The 15,731-nt window shown below is 35.9% G+C and overlaps 1 protein-coding gene across 6 annotated transcripts in view; it reads left to right on the top strand.

Annotated features, from left to right (window-relative positions):
- Nucleotides 1-15,731, top strand: part of LOC107712819 (phospholipid phosphatase-related protein type 5-like) — a 70,533-nt gene that overhangs the window by 17,353 nt on the left and 37,449 nt on the right. For 4 of the 6 annotated variants that reach the window (XM_016518164.1, XM_016518165.1, XM_016518161.1 and 1 more), the window contains exon 3: nucleotides 2,402-2,590. In XM_016518164.1, the coding sequence (XP_016373650.1) occupies nucleotides 2,402-2,590 (189 nt within the window). Of the gene's footprint in view, nucleotides 1-2,099; nucleotides 2,591-15,731 lie in introns of those variants that run through there. The other 2 variants (XM_016518163.1, XM_016518166.1) reach the window with 2 other exon arrangements.

The raw sequence follows: 15,731 nt of genomic DNA, 5'->3' as shown, positions 1-15,731 counted from the left end.
ACGCCTTCTTTCTTTGTGTGCACGTTTGGGCGGCATTACGCAAATATTTCCACATCGTGACGTAGACATGTGGGGGCGTGTTTGAACGAGGCGTTTTAGCCCGGTCTGGATCAGCCTTCTCTTTTAGATAGACTAAATCCTTTTGTGGGAGACTTTGAGCTTTGTAACGCTGCAGATCATATACATGCACAAACAGCTACATAACACATTAAAGAAAAGGAAAAATAGAAATCGCATCATATGACCCTTTAAAACACATATTATGTTGCTTCTCTAATTTTATAGCCGAAATCACAGCACAGCTATTGTCTTTATCTTATTTGATTTCATCAGACGACGGCTCGATTATAAATCAGGATTTTTGTGCAGATTAACATCTTGGAAGGGAGAGCTATGTAGTCTTAATGGGCAGTGTTTCAGTCACTATTTCATATTATTTTGGTTGTCTGACAACAGAAATAGTAAAATATAACAAGGAAAACTGTTTTATTGAGAATTTGGCTGCATCAAATTACAGTATGTGGGCATAGAGAGGCAAACAAATGTATTAATAAATAATAAATGTACATTTTGCATGTTTATAAGAAGTGAGCTGCCCTGTCCTGCAAATAATGTAAACAGGCTTGTGTAAGTAAGTTGCTCAGTGCAAAGAAAGAGACGTAATGGGAACCTGGTATTTTTATGTTATTTTATTCATTGCATCTAATAGGCATGAACAAGTTATTTGAAAAACATCTAGGACCTTTGAAACATGTCTAGTCTTCATGCTCTATGTTGAGTATGGTTTCACTAATAATAAACATACATTTGCATAAAGCATCCATGTTTGTCCATGCCCATGTTAGTAGAGCATTAAAAACATGAAAAGTATTAATTTAAGGTACATTTAGAACAGATAAAAATGTGTGATTAAGTTGCGATTAATCACGAATTAACTCATGACAATCATGCGATTAATCGCGATTAAAATATTTTAATCGATTGACAGCCCTAATATATATATATATATATTAGACTTGTGCCGGTATTCGGTAATGCGATATATCACGGTAATGAATATGCACGATATTGTTATCTTGGGCACTTCTAAATACCGTGAATAATTATATATTACAAATTATTCAGAATTTTGAATGCATTTTAAGAATACTTTTCCTATCAACTGGTCAAAATGCGAAACACCCTGTATGCTGTGTGAAAGACGCATGCGCACTCTGACGTAAACAAGCGCGGACGAGAAGCACATGGCGGAACACGTGAGAGACGCTCTGGATGAAAGCGCACTTTCACTCTCTGACAGCAGATGGCGCTAAACTGCAGAAATGATAATAATAATAATATAATAATTCATTTAAATGCAGCCTTTACCCCGGAAACCCTGTAAACAAAGCAGCTGCACGCGTGTGTGTGTGAGAGAGAGAGAGTGAGAGAGACAGGGTCACATCACAGTGGAGTCAGCTCTCTTAACCATGGCTTGTGTACTGCAAACACATACCAGCTTCATCACTGTGTCTGTCACGCGACTCTGTTCCCCTTTCGGGCTCTGTCTTTACATTTATTTTGAAAGATGAAGCTCGCGATTATGGTAAGGGGCGTTACATTTCCGACGAGTGCTTGCGGTGTTCGGCCAATCACAATGCACTGGGTCAGCTGGCCAATCAGAGCAGACTGCGCTTGTCGGAAGGAGGGACTTTGTAGAAAACGAAGTGTTTGAGAGAGGCGGGGCATAGAGGACCTACAATAATGTACAGTATTTGAAAAATAATGTGTTTTTTGAACATTAAAGCATGTCAACATATTCTGTTACACCAAATACACAAAATAATGATCATTAAAAAAGTATCATATGACCCCTTTAAATTCCCTGCTCGAACCAGCAAGTTAGTTTGCATTTTATTTTAAACGTGCGACCTGTATGGAGTTTCTTTTGTGTTGTGTGCGCGTTACGTTATGATTGGTCAAAGTGTTTATGAACTTTAAATCATCACTTGACACTGCACCGTCTGTGTATTAGTATATTTTACAGAAAGAGACAGCTTTATTGTTGTTCGTCAGGGTTGAAAGAGCAGAGGTGACATTTGGTGACTGACGGAATAACCTCTGAGCGGATGATGATGATGATGATGATGGGGCGCGAGCACGGCGCCTGACGTGTCTCATCATCATCAGCTGGCTGTAGTTAGGAGCGCGCGGTGGCACTTTCTTGCGCTCTCTCATTCCAGCTCGAGCGCTGTGCCATGCAGCTCGTGCGTCTTCGCGTGCTAACCTCGCGTGCGCTCGGAGCGTGAGACCCCGGCGAGATGCGGGAACTATAACGAGAGCTCAGATGTTTGGAGGTTCTCCACTGGATTGTTGGTAAATGTTCCTGCCCCACTCTCTGACGACCATGCTTTACTTCCAGCTGGTGATCATGGCGGGGACGGTCATGCTGGCATATTACTTCGAGTACACGGACACGTTCAACGTGCACGTGCAGGGCTTCTTCTGCTACGAGACCGCGTACACAAAACCCTACCTCGGACCCGAGGACACGAGCGCCATCCCCCCCGCCCTGTTGTACGCGGTGGTCACTGGAGTCCCCACACTGCTGGTGAGTCGCTGATGACAGTGGTTATGCCAGTCACTTCATTGATAGCTAAGTGCTATGTAGTGATCAGAGGATATTGATAATCATTGATAAGTTCATTTATTGATAAATGAATAAATTATTGCATAAAAGCAGAGGTTGATAACTTGATTGATAAGTGATTGATTTATATTGATTATCATTAAGTGATTTACATTTATTGATACATGAATTAGTTATTGCATAAAAGCAAATTAAGCTTGATATTTATAAATGATAACTGGTGGATGTATAAGTGTTATTGACTGTAAGTGATTAAGTGTAAGTTGATTTATCTTAAGTGCATTCACAATTATTGATTAAAAACAATGATTGCATCAAGGCAGATCAGATTGATAAGTGATTTCATATTGACTTACCTGTTAGGTGTTGATGAATTGATAATTGATTGAAAGCACATCAGACTAGTAGGAATATGTATAGGTTATTAGTTGATATTTATTCTCCTTGTTAGAGTATAAGTTTATGATTTTCAAGTAATTTTCATATTTTGTTTTTCAATTATAAGTCATTTTAAGTAATTCGTAAATTAATAATTATGAAAGACTAGCAGACTAGAGATTGATGTGATCACTTGATATCGATTGTCTTCAATATTGATTAATGCTGATTTGAGTTTTTGATATTGATTTTCAGTTGTATTTTTTTTTTGCATTTATGGACTATTAAAGGAATGATTGCATGGAAGCAAATCAAACTTGAGATGCAAAACTTGATTTTTATTAATTAGAGAAATGATTGCATGGAAGAAGATCCGGCTAGAGTTTGATTAGTGGTTTGATATTATTTTTGCCATTTTTGCCAAGTGCCATGGGTTGCAAGTGGTTCTATAATAATTAATGTGTGATTTGTTTTAGATTTTGATTGGATAAGTGATTTTGCTTGATTTGTGCTTTGATTTTTAGAGGTTTGCAAGAGAGGTTTAATAAACACACTTGAAAATGTGCTATTTATTATTGATTGAGCAGCGTGCAAGTGATTGCATTAAAGTAATTCAAGCTAGAGATGCATAAGAGACAGGTTTAATAAAAAAACACTTTCGGAATATGTGCAACAGTGCTGTGTGATGCTGGCAATGCTGTCTGAGGTACAGAAATAATGCTCACCATGAGTCTTTAAGACGAGACTTGTGTGTGAGTCATAACTGCCTTTAGTCCACACTGCTGTTCATTATCACTTTTTTACATTCAAATACATTCCAACTCTGCTGATTTTGTATGTTTATTTATAATTTAAAGGTTATTTCTTAAACCATTGAATGGAATACTCATTTTCATGCATGCAGGACTGTATAATTAAACAGATCCAAATATGTTTACTGCACATGTTCCATCTTGGTAAATCAGCATAATGAGTTTTCATTGTCTATGCATGCATAAATTAAGCCTCCATATCATAAAACCCCCTCTCTCTTAATACCTAGCTTAAGACGAAGCCTTTGATGTTAGATCTCATAAGACATTGCCCCAATACTGAATGCCTTCATTAGCTTGACTATTCACTGACAACTGCATTGTTGTTTAATAATACTTGTTCATCGAAAACTGCAGAGAACAGCAAACTGTGAATATAGACATCTCACATCTCACTGTCTGTAATTTAATGTTTACCAGCCCACATTATTTCATCAGTAGCAGTGACTCAATCTAATGTGCCGCCGCACTGGACCTTTGCTGCTCTGAAAGCTCATAGTGGGGTTCTGTATCCATCTAATGTGTATAACAGATTAATGGCTGCAGATAAAAGGACATTTTATGCTTAAAACGTGAAGCTTTCTGAGTTCTCTTTTGGTTCATTATATATTGATTTTAGGATTACATTTGATGGGACTTTGTCATTTCTATTTTGAACTATTTCTGTTTCTTTGTTTCTTCTAAATATACAAGAGAATGCCAGGCAGATATTCTTTATAAAAGTTAAGAGTCAGCCAGACCTACCAAAAACGGCTCGTTCTAACACGCCCCCACATACCTACGTCACTATCTGGGAAGATTTGCATAACGCCGCCCAAATAACTTTTATTCTCGCTGTAGTATTGTTGTTGCCGCCACCATGTCGTGAAGGCGCTGTGTGTTTCGGATAGCTGGCCAATCAGAGCACACCTCGCTTTTTCAGACCGATGAGCTTTGTAAAAATTGACGCGCTTCAGAAAGGCGGGGCATAGAGGAGAAACAAATAATGTACAGTATGTGGAAAATAATGTGTTTTTTGAACCTTAAACCACAAACACATTTCATTACACCAAATACACAAAATAATGTTATTTTTAGCAGCATCATATGACTCCTTTAATGGCAAGTAAATGCTATCCTTGAGCCAAGGTCCAAATGTAATTCTGGTTACACCTGCCATAAATAATGCCTACTAGCCATGAAAAAGTATTATTATTATTATTATTATTATTATTTTTATTATTATTAAGAGACAGTGGGGGTGGTGAGATCTTTTTTACACAAAATTACCCAAGCCAAATTCAAGCAATGTAGCCATGCAATTTGTCTCTCTCTCTCTCTCTCTCTCTCTCTCTCTCTCTCTTTTTTTTTAAAGGTATGTATTTATTTTTATTAATTTTTTTAAATATTTTTGTTTCAATGACAAATTAGATTATTTTGTTCCTTTTTCTTGTATAGTTGCATTTTTACTGTTGAACCAATGTACATATTTTTTTCTCAAATTTAGCACTTAGTGAGCGTATATTCTTCTTTTCTTTGCTGATAACTTATTCTAGATTGCAGATTTGCCCACACCCCTAAAAATATAAATTTAAATAAATAAATAAATAAAAACTATGGTTTGTGACTTTACATGCTGATAAGACAATTGATTGCTGTTTAAGTGGGTGGTTTTTAGAATAAGCTGCAGTGTGGACTAGATTTTGTTAATAGTCAAAATTATTGAAGTGTTTGGTATGTTTGGCTATGTTGGTATGCTTCATAGTCTGAATACAAAAGATGAGTGGAAGAAAGAAAATTAAATATAAAGACTACTTATTTTCAGTGATTCCCTCCTAGACTGTTTCCAGACTCTAATAGATGCATTTTTCATTTACAGTGCTGTCAGATTATAAGTGTTGCTACATGGCAGCTAGGTTGTTATATTTTTTTCCCCAACACCTTTCTGAGTAGTGCAGACAGATATTGGCTCATGTTTTTCTAGACAACGAAAAAATAACAATCCGATCTCCACGTCGCAACACTATGACCCCAGCCAAATCTGTCGTAAAGAGAAATGAACTCTATCTCCACAAAGTATTGCTCATAAACTCCACGGCAGACTTGCACTGAAACCATCACACTGTGATTTGTAGTCTGAAAGGCTTGCGGTAAAGATATGAGCTTCAGACAGAGATATTGCTCCGTTTGAGCCGATATTGGCAAAATGACATTGATGCGTTAAGGTGCGGATTTAGGGGAAAAAGTCTTACAAACGCAAATGATTAAAGAAATCCCTCAACATAAGTTCGCTGCTGGATTTGGATGCGATTGTGCGATATCACACGTAGACAGTCAGACTTTTGGATGAGGCAGACTAGCATTCCCATCACATCTTCATTTAAAACGGATTACAACGTAAAATCCTATTTAATACTGATAAATCTTCTGATAATGAATGGAATTTGACGATCACTGCCAAATGTGCTAAATCACAATAAAGCCCATACTTCAACCGAGATTATAATGAGCAAAGTTTGAGTATAATTGTTTTACCCAAGCATTTAATGACTTTTCATGATGACTTTTGCAGATTTACTTGATAGCGCAAGGCCGGGCCAATAGTCATGGCAAGATTAAAGGAATACTTCACCCAAAAATGAACATCTGTTGAAAATGTATACTCACCCTCAGGCCATCCGTGATATAGATGTTTATTTCTTAATTGGAACAGATTTGGAGAAATTTAGCACTACATCACTTGCTCACAAATGGATCCTCTGCAGTGAACGGGTGCAGTCAAAGAGAGAGTCCAAACTGCTGATAAAAACATCATAATCATGTCTTGTGAAGTGTGAAGAGATGTGTTTGTAAGAAACAAATCATTAAGGTGTTTTAACTAGGGCTGTCCTCGACTAACGATTTTTGTGATCGACTAATAGTTATTCATTTAAAGCGATTAGACTAATCGCACGTTTATATTTATAAACCATATAATTCAAAATAATGAGCCTTTAATTGCCTATAGCCTATCAGCGCACACATAAAACTTGCCACAGCGCACCACAGAAGTAATGATTATGAATGCGTAAGGGAAAAAATGGCGAGAAGACTGCCTTAACATTATGATAATTCATTGATAAACTAGTGTTTCGGTTGTAGTGTTCATTTTTATTGTAAAATTAAAATTTTTTTTGACACGACCTAGACGGCAGAAAGCGCTCCCTGTTTGCTTTCATCATGTTACAAAAGCACAACGTTTTGTTGTTATTGTGAGTGCACACAAATAAAAGACGATTAAAAAAATGTATTACTCTTATCTGTATGTGAATGTTAAATGATTAATGGCAATTGATTGCACCGGTGTGCCGAATTCTGCACCCCTGCAAGATTATGCACCCCCTTGTTGAAGTCGCTAACTGATTGCCTAATCCTAACCCCACCCCACACCTACTCCTAAACCTACCAAAACGAGGGGGTGCATGATCTGGCAGGAGTGCAGAATTCGACACAACACCGGCACTTCCATGTTAACTGTCATGTAGTGAGCGTGCTGCTATTCAGCTTCCACACTCAGCACAAGCACTCGAATAGCGCACATTTTTCTAAGTTAACATTAAAGCGACCAGCCATGTAATGATGCTATTACTTGCATGTTTCAGAAGATATGCCACATTTGAGGTCCCAAACTAAATGACTGTTTGGATGTCCTGACCGATGTACTGTTAATTATCTGTCTGTCACGGACTACGTGACTTCGCCACTTCCTGTGGATTTTTTTTTTTGTCCCTGCAACTAAGCGACTAATAAAATTTTGATCGACTAAGCCTTTTCGCATCGACTAATGGTTAGTCGACTGTTAGGGGGCAGCCCTATTTTTAACTGTCGCTTTTGGCCAAAATAGTCCATAATCTACTGTATACTAGCTTTTCCCCCATTGAAAAAGTTGATATGTTTGTTTAGAACTGTTTTGGACTGTTTTCACTTGAAAATGGTACATGGTGAATATTTTTCTCCTGATTCAGATGAGACAGCTTTTTTACTTGAGAAAGCCAAATTACGGATGGAGGACTCATATTTTAGCCAGAAGCAGTGATTTGAAGTTACAAACAATGGTTTTGTTTATTACAAACACACAGCTTTTCACTTCACAAGACATTCATTGATAGGCAGGAGTTGTGTGGATTGTTTTTATCAGCTGTTTGGACTCTCATTCTGACGGCACCCATTCACTGCAGAGGATCCACTGGTGAGCAAGTGATGTAATGCTACATTTCTCCAAATCTGTTCTGATGAAGAAACAAACTCATCTACATCTTGGATGGCCTGAGAGGGTGATTACATTTTCAGCAAACTTTTATTTCTGGGTAAACAATTCATTTAATATGCAATGTGCCAGTCATTTTAGCTCATGATTTGCAAGTGCACTTGTATGTAAACGTCTTATATTGAACACGAAACACATTCTCATGCACACTCTTTGAGACGTCCCCTATCATCATGTGCCCTTGAGCAAGGCACTTAACCCAGATTGCTCCAGGGGGACTGTCCCTGTAATAAAGACGTGCTGAAGTCACTTAGGACAAGAAAGCAATTACCACATGACTAATAACTATAACTAATAATAAGCTAATATAAGCATGCACATATTTCTCTGACTCACTTTTAGAAATAAAGCTTCCAATTAGGGTTTTACAGCTTAATGTCATTTTATGTGAGTCTCATAGAAATGTCTTATTCATAAGAAATAATATTTGAATAAAGTCCTGTTGTTACTTAGTACCTTTTTGCATTGACAATTTCATATTAAAAACATTTTTACACAAAAATTCTGCTACTGTAATACTGTTAAAAATGTCTAAACACATTTTTCTTTTAAATCAGTCTAAAAGAATTTAAATGCATTGCAAATACTACTGACAAATAATTTATGATTTAAATAATATATTTTGTGCACATTAATGATTTATTGAAGGATTATATATTAATAGGCCTAAAATATGCCTCATAATTTTTCTCTTTTATTTTATTTTGATTATGGGGTGAAATATGACCCAGACATATTCATCAAAGTTTCATGAGATTTATTTACAAATAACTTTTTTTATTCTGTCTATTTTAAGAAAGCTAACTGGTGTTTTATTGTCAGAGGGTTTCATCTTTGTATGTACAATATGTGTGTATATAATATATATATATATATATACATATGTATTTCAAAAGTTATTTCTAAATATGATACATTAATGACTTGGTAAGGATTGCAGAAGGTAAATTTATCAGTGAAAATTATTAAAGTGTTAAAAAAACACTGAAGAACCTTTATTTCTTGGAGTGAAGCCTGTGTTGTTTTTGATCTCTGTCTCGCTCTGACTTTGAAGCTATTGAATTGGTGTTTTTTTTTCTATTACACTGGCAAACTGGTTTTTGAACCACAGATACAGATGACAGCCGTCTGCTTCTGACATGCAAGTCAAATGTGATAGATCATCATCTTCTTTCATAGTGACTTGTTAGAAATTTAGAGGCTTTCCATTTATGTTCCTCCCCAGAACTACTACTTTTATATCTTGGTATACACTTGTATATCAAAGAAGAGTTTCCATTATTGAAAACACAATTTTATGGCTAATCCACCGTTATGCTTTCAAAAACTTATGTAACGGCATCCATTTAGCATTATATCATCAAAAACCAGTAAATTACTTCACAATTCACAAGTAATCACGCTTATCCTGACCATTCCCAGTTGAATCTGTAATAGCACTCATTATATTGAATGTATTTTGTCTGGCACAGACTTTCTTTCAGAGTGGGTATCAATAAGTAAAGTACCTAAGATTACAAAAATGTGGTTTCAAAATCTTTTAGTATTCTGCAGTGCTCAAATAATGTGTGTGGAGTCTCTGTCGGTACTGACCACAAACAAAGTCCCTTTAAGCAAGTCAATTTACTTGGCAGCCATCTTGGTAATGAAGATGTATTGTTGTTTTGACTAATGACACTTTGTTGTGGAATTTTATAGATCGTAGAGAAAGGTCTTCTTTTACTGGCCCAATATATTGGTTACAGGGGTCAAAGACGAGACGTCCCATTTTGGTGTCTGCATCCAATTAAATTTACAAAAGGGATTTTTCTATGAATAGAAAGCATATCAAATGCAAGTGAAGCGTCTACTTTAATGTTTCAAATAACATTTGTGAAAATAAAATGTCAAAATATGGGTGAAATAATGTTCCATCGTCAGTCAGCGTAACAGATGTATTTATGTAAAAATGAAACAACGTACTTATTCTGACCTGTACTAATTAAAATTATTAGTAGAGATGCACCGATTGCAATTTTCTTGGCCGATTCCGATTTTTTGGAAGTCCGATTTTTAAAAAAATTTTCTTTCTAAGAACTATAATTGACAGCATATACAAACAAAAATCTATGCAAATTTCAATGCAAAAATTATTTACATAATAAAAGAAATTATTAAACTACAATTCCCCCAATCTGGACTAAGTTACAGATTTTCTCTCACTTAAACAACTCTCAAAATAAAGTGCTCTGTGACTGGAAAGAGGAAGAAATAGTTAACTTAAAATAAGTTGCTGTATGTTACAAAATAGATGTAATTTCCCACTATGTTTATAAATGGTAATTTTTTCCCCCTAATCTTATTAAATGTGTCATCTTTCACATCAAATTCTTACTTTGTTTCAATTAATTCAGTTAGAATAATAAGAAACTGTAGAGTTGTTACCATTCAAATGAAATTAGTATTAACAAACTCCTTATTTAGTTTCTGAGACTCGCCGGTACTGCCGCACGAGTGCGAGGTCTCTCTTTCCCAGCGCACACACGCCTCTCTCTGCGTCTGCTCTGTTCTGCGAGAGGCTGAGAGGAGCAGCGCTTTCAGTTAAAACAGATATTATGTTGCTTCGAAGTTCGAACTTTATTTTACATGCAAATATTGCCGAAATCACAGCACAGCCATTGTCTTTATCTTATGTGTATTTGATTTCATTAGACGACGTCGTGATTATGAATCAGGATTTTTGTGCGGATTAACATCTAACGGAGAGCTGGTAGTCCTAATGTGCCGCGTTTCAGTCTCTTTCATATTCATCCCGTTGTCTTACAACAGAAACAGAAAAATATACCAGTGAAAACAGTTTTATTGAGAATTTGGCTGCATTAAAATACAGTTCTTGACTTGCTTGATTCTCACAAAAATTGACTTGGACTTGCTTGAGACTTGCACATGTGTGACTTACTCCCACCTCTGGTACACAGACAGTACATTGCATTGAAAAAATGCAATGATACTTTTAAATATGACTAAATTTGTGTGCTGTCTGTCTCACACATTCACTCAGGCTGTGCAAGCCTCATCTGGCACGACATAAATACATTATCAGTCGCCGTTTACAATGAATGCAATTAAAATTAGAACCATTCTCACACGAAACGACATGTTTACACGCGACTGTGAGTGTGCGAAAAATCGGCCGATTCCGATCACTGGCCGGTCAATCAGTACATCTCTAATTATTAGATAATTATTATTATTAGATAAAAAGTATGTCAAAATTATGAGATGAAAAAGTTGAAATTATGATAAATACAACATTTTGAATTTTTGTCTCTACCAAAAAAATAAATAAAAATTACCAAAGCTTGATTTTTTTTTTCCCCCCCTTATGGAAATTAACTTCCATATAAAGCTGATCTAACTGCTTAGTAATCTCATCTAGTAATCACAAGAAATTGTTCTTAATCCCCAGTTTTCAGAGATTTTCAACACCTACTCCATTGTTGAGATTTGGTTGGGTTTAAATCTCATGTTTGTGTCTAGGTGGTCTTGATAATATATTTATAATATTCTGTCAGTTGTCTTTTTATATTCCAGTAATGATACTGAGTTCATTGGCTGAAGGGTTTCTGTATAAAAATGGTGATTTTTAAAAATGTAATGAGGAACATCAAGAGGTTTTGACTCTGTGGAGTTTAGTTTCATAGCATTAGCATATTCTCCTTATTCAGTACATCCATAAAAAAGTCCTCTAGCTTTCTCTCAGCTACCCGAAACAGATTGAAAAAACTCTGTCAACAGAAAATGGGCCACGAGGAGTATGAAATAGCTGTTCATTAACACAGTCCAAACAAATATCACTCATTGTCAACAGTGATCATCTGGGCCCTACAAACCAGCGAGAAACCAACAGATGTTCATGTCTGGCTAAGTGATCAGGACTTCAAGCTTGAATTGGTGTGCGTGTAGTGAGTTTTAGCCTGTTAGGTTGGAAATGGTTGAATTTACTAACCCACTGTCGGGCATGTTGTCATTTAACAGTTTTAATTAAACTTTGTGTAAAAATAAGACGCCAGGAAATTAGTTCAGCTGCATCCTTTCGATGTTTCTTCCTCTTCTTGAGATCTACAGGCACTTCAGGGGCCCGTTCAGGTTTAAGTTTATGGACCTGTTGCTATGACAGCAACTCTGGGATGAGCTTCGAAGAACCAAACAATCCAAGATCATGCCAAATCGTCAACAATCAAATCCAGCTAACTGAGTTAGCGACGTACGAAGAACGGGCCCCAGGTTGACAAGCTTGTGTGAAAACATCACACAAGGGTGACAACATAAGAGTATGGTGTAAATGTTGAGGAATTCCTGCTCAGGTGGAGGACTGTAACCTCGTGCCTCGAGCTTAACCCTGAAGATTTAACCTTCTTCTGATGCAGATTAGTTCTTTGTGTTGTGTATTCGCTTGAAACCATCTGTTCTATAATAATTTTTTAACCGTTTGGTGTGGAAGAACCCATTTCAGAATATTAACAGGTTTTAGCCAGTTTTAACAAGTAAAAAAGTGTTAATGTACATGTGACAGGGCCATTTAAAATGTAATCTAGCCCTTAACCGCTGATAGTATAAACACTCTGTTTAAATCTCATTTCATTAACCTACTTTTATACCTCCTGTTGTTATTCAGACAGTCATACTGTTTTTAGTTGCTAATAGTAGTTGCAAGAATCCTGTCCATCATGACATTACAACAAGCTCAACCAACGATATGAGTTTGGGGCGGGGCTATCGGTTTGTTTGACCAATGGGAGATAGAGAACATGTTTAGGTTTTTTCAGTTCTCTTTGGTGATGCTAGTGGTACAGAAATGACATGCATCACCTATAATATCAGCATGATATTAATTTCATTATTCAGTGCAAGAAAATTATGTCTTCGTAATCTATCATTAAGGAATCTATTAATCTGTCAAATAAATTGCATTCCTTTTCAGCAGACATCACCAAGCTATCTTATTTTTCAGCCTTCTAACTACCTGTCATATAGAAACCATTTTTCACAACCCAATAAATTCCTAAAGGATACAATCAAGTAATTTTTTCCCATTGAATATCCTTTTTTCAAGTCAAGCTCTTTATTCTCATTGTACCGGCACAAGTTTTTTTTTCCCCTGTGAGGTTGTTACATTAAATATATAGAAAAATACAAGTATACATATTTATATTTTCCGTACATGCATAAAGTCTTAAATTCTCTTAAATTAGCTTTTGTCAACAAATATATGATAAAATGTGATTAATCTAATTAATCAGTACCTCATGCAAGTAATTTGATTGACAGCCCTGGTTTAAATCTGTTTCCTGATGGATGTATAGATCAAACAGAAGCAATGATGTGTTTCTCAAATGGCTATATTTTTTTTTCTATTTTTCTGTCTTTACTGATCATTTTCTCTTCTGCTGGATGCTCATAACCTAGATTCTGCAGTATGTATGTGTGTAAAGCCTTGAGCGGTTTTGCTACTATTTTGAAGTAAAGAGGGGGGCGAAGAGGCCACCAAACTACGCTTCTCTACCTAGATTTTAATGCAGAGGTTTATGCAGTTTGAGAATGTGAGATTAAGTCTCTCAGCTTTTGGAAGCAGAAGATCCTGCTTGCATCTATAAGCCCCAAAAGCAAATCCTCGATGAGCTGGACAAGCTCTTAAATCACTTTGACAGATCAGGAAGAGCCTCAAGCTCCTCATGTGTGTTCGTATCCTGGTTTCGTTACCTCAGTCAAACCCGAATCTCTGCACTAATGAACAGAGGAAGAGAAAGAAATGTCTCAGTTTTATTGCAGATAGAGTTTACTTTAAATGCCTAAAATCTTTATGGAACCTAAAATCCATTTTTAATGATAACATGAATTTGCCAAATTTATTTGATTTAATGAAGTGATGATTCAGTCCTAGATATGAGACTATATGTGATGTTTTTCTGAATGTGACCGGATACTAAACAACCATATGCATTGGGAATTGAATGGATTGTGAAGGGGAGGGGCTAAACATGAGAGGGCTTGGTAGGGCTGGACAATAATTCAATATCAATATGTATCGCGATATAATTTTTTTCAATAACGGTGATATGATTTTTAAACACATTTCCGATATTTCGATATACATTACCAGTGTTTCCCATATATTGATTTATTTGTGCCGTTTGACTTCGTTGAATAAACATGAGCACTGCACGTTTCAAAATCAAAACACGGCGCGGGTGTTTTATATGAATGTATCTCTGAAGGGAAAGGACTGTCTTCAGAAAAGTTTCGATGGCATTTTCATTTGATCTGATAAAGAAGCGTTCATGAGCGGAGCTGCTTTGATTACAGCCGTTACTGGAGAAACCGCTAGTTTTATCACTCTAAAAGCGCCTCCTGCTAGCAGAGCATGAGTTTTCATTTTAAATAAGCCCGTCTCCAGCAACATTTCCAGTTTTTGTTGTTGTTCAATTTTTTTGTTTTCTGCAGCGACTCGGAGCACTTTTCATACCCTTTTTTCTGGCTGAAGCACATTTGTTTCAATCTATAAGAATAACCAGCCTACACTACCAGTCAAAAGTTTTTGAACAGTAAGATTTTTAAAGGTTTTTTTTTTTTTTAAGAATTCTCTTCTGCTCACCAAGGCTGCATTTATTTGATCCAAAGTACAGCAAAAACAGTAAAATGTTGAAATATTTGTACTATTTAAAATTGCTTTCTATTTGAATAGATTTTAAAATGTAATTTACTCCTGTGATCATACATAGGTAAATTTTCAGCATCATTACTCCAGTCTTCAGTGTCACATGATCCTTCAGAAATCAGTATAATATGCTGATTTGCTGATTATCAATATTTAAAACAGTTGAGTACATTTTTTTTTCAGGATTCTTTGATGAATAGAAAGATCCAAAGATCAGCATTTATCTGAAATAAAAAGCTTTTGTAACATTATACACTATTCCATTCAGTATAATTTTTATTATTTTTTGGGGAAAGAAATTATAGAAATTAATACTTTTATTTAGCAAGGATGCTTAAAATTGATCAAAAGTGATGATAAAGGCATTTATAATGTTACAAAAGATTTCTATTTCAGATAAATAGTGTTCATATCGATATCGGAATTATATCGTATCGACCAAAATTAAGAAATATATCGTGATATAAATTTGGACCATATCGTCCAGCCCTAATAGAATGGTGAATTAATTACGAGGTGGCCAGAGGGACAGTTGCTCTCGCCGGACGCCAGATAATGCACCATTCATGCCAGGTCCGTGTTAATGAGTATGGGGGTCAGAAGAGGAAGGAAGACCATGAATATGACATTGTCTCTAAACTGTGTCCCATATTAACAGTGAAGCATTATGACAACATGGGATGACATCATACTTCATCCATCATCACACTGGGTGTGGTAAGTGCATAAACTGTATGGAGGATTTTATCTAGAACAATTTATTATAAAACAAATTAAAAAAAATTTGTAAAATGTGAAATTTTATTACAATTTATTAGGGATGCACCGATACCACTTTTTCCAGTACTCGCCCGATACCGATACTTTTATTTTTGGTACTTGCCGATACCGATGCCGATACCTATATTTTTATTGCATTTGTACATTTTT

The sequence above is a fragment of the Sinocyclocheilus rhinocerous genome, unplaced genomic scaffold (assembly GCF_001515625.1).
Source record: "Sinocyclocheilus rhinocerous isolate Xijiao unplaced genomic scaffold, SAMN03320098_v1.1 scaffold1740, whole genome shotgun sequence".
Classification (NCBI taxonomy): domain Eukaryota; kingdom Metazoa; phylum Chordata; class Actinopteri; order Cypriniformes; family Cyprinidae; genus Sinocyclocheilus; species Sinocyclocheilus rhinocerous.
Note: the sequence above shows the minus strand (reverse complement) of the source record. Positions and strands in the feature narration are given on the sequence as shown.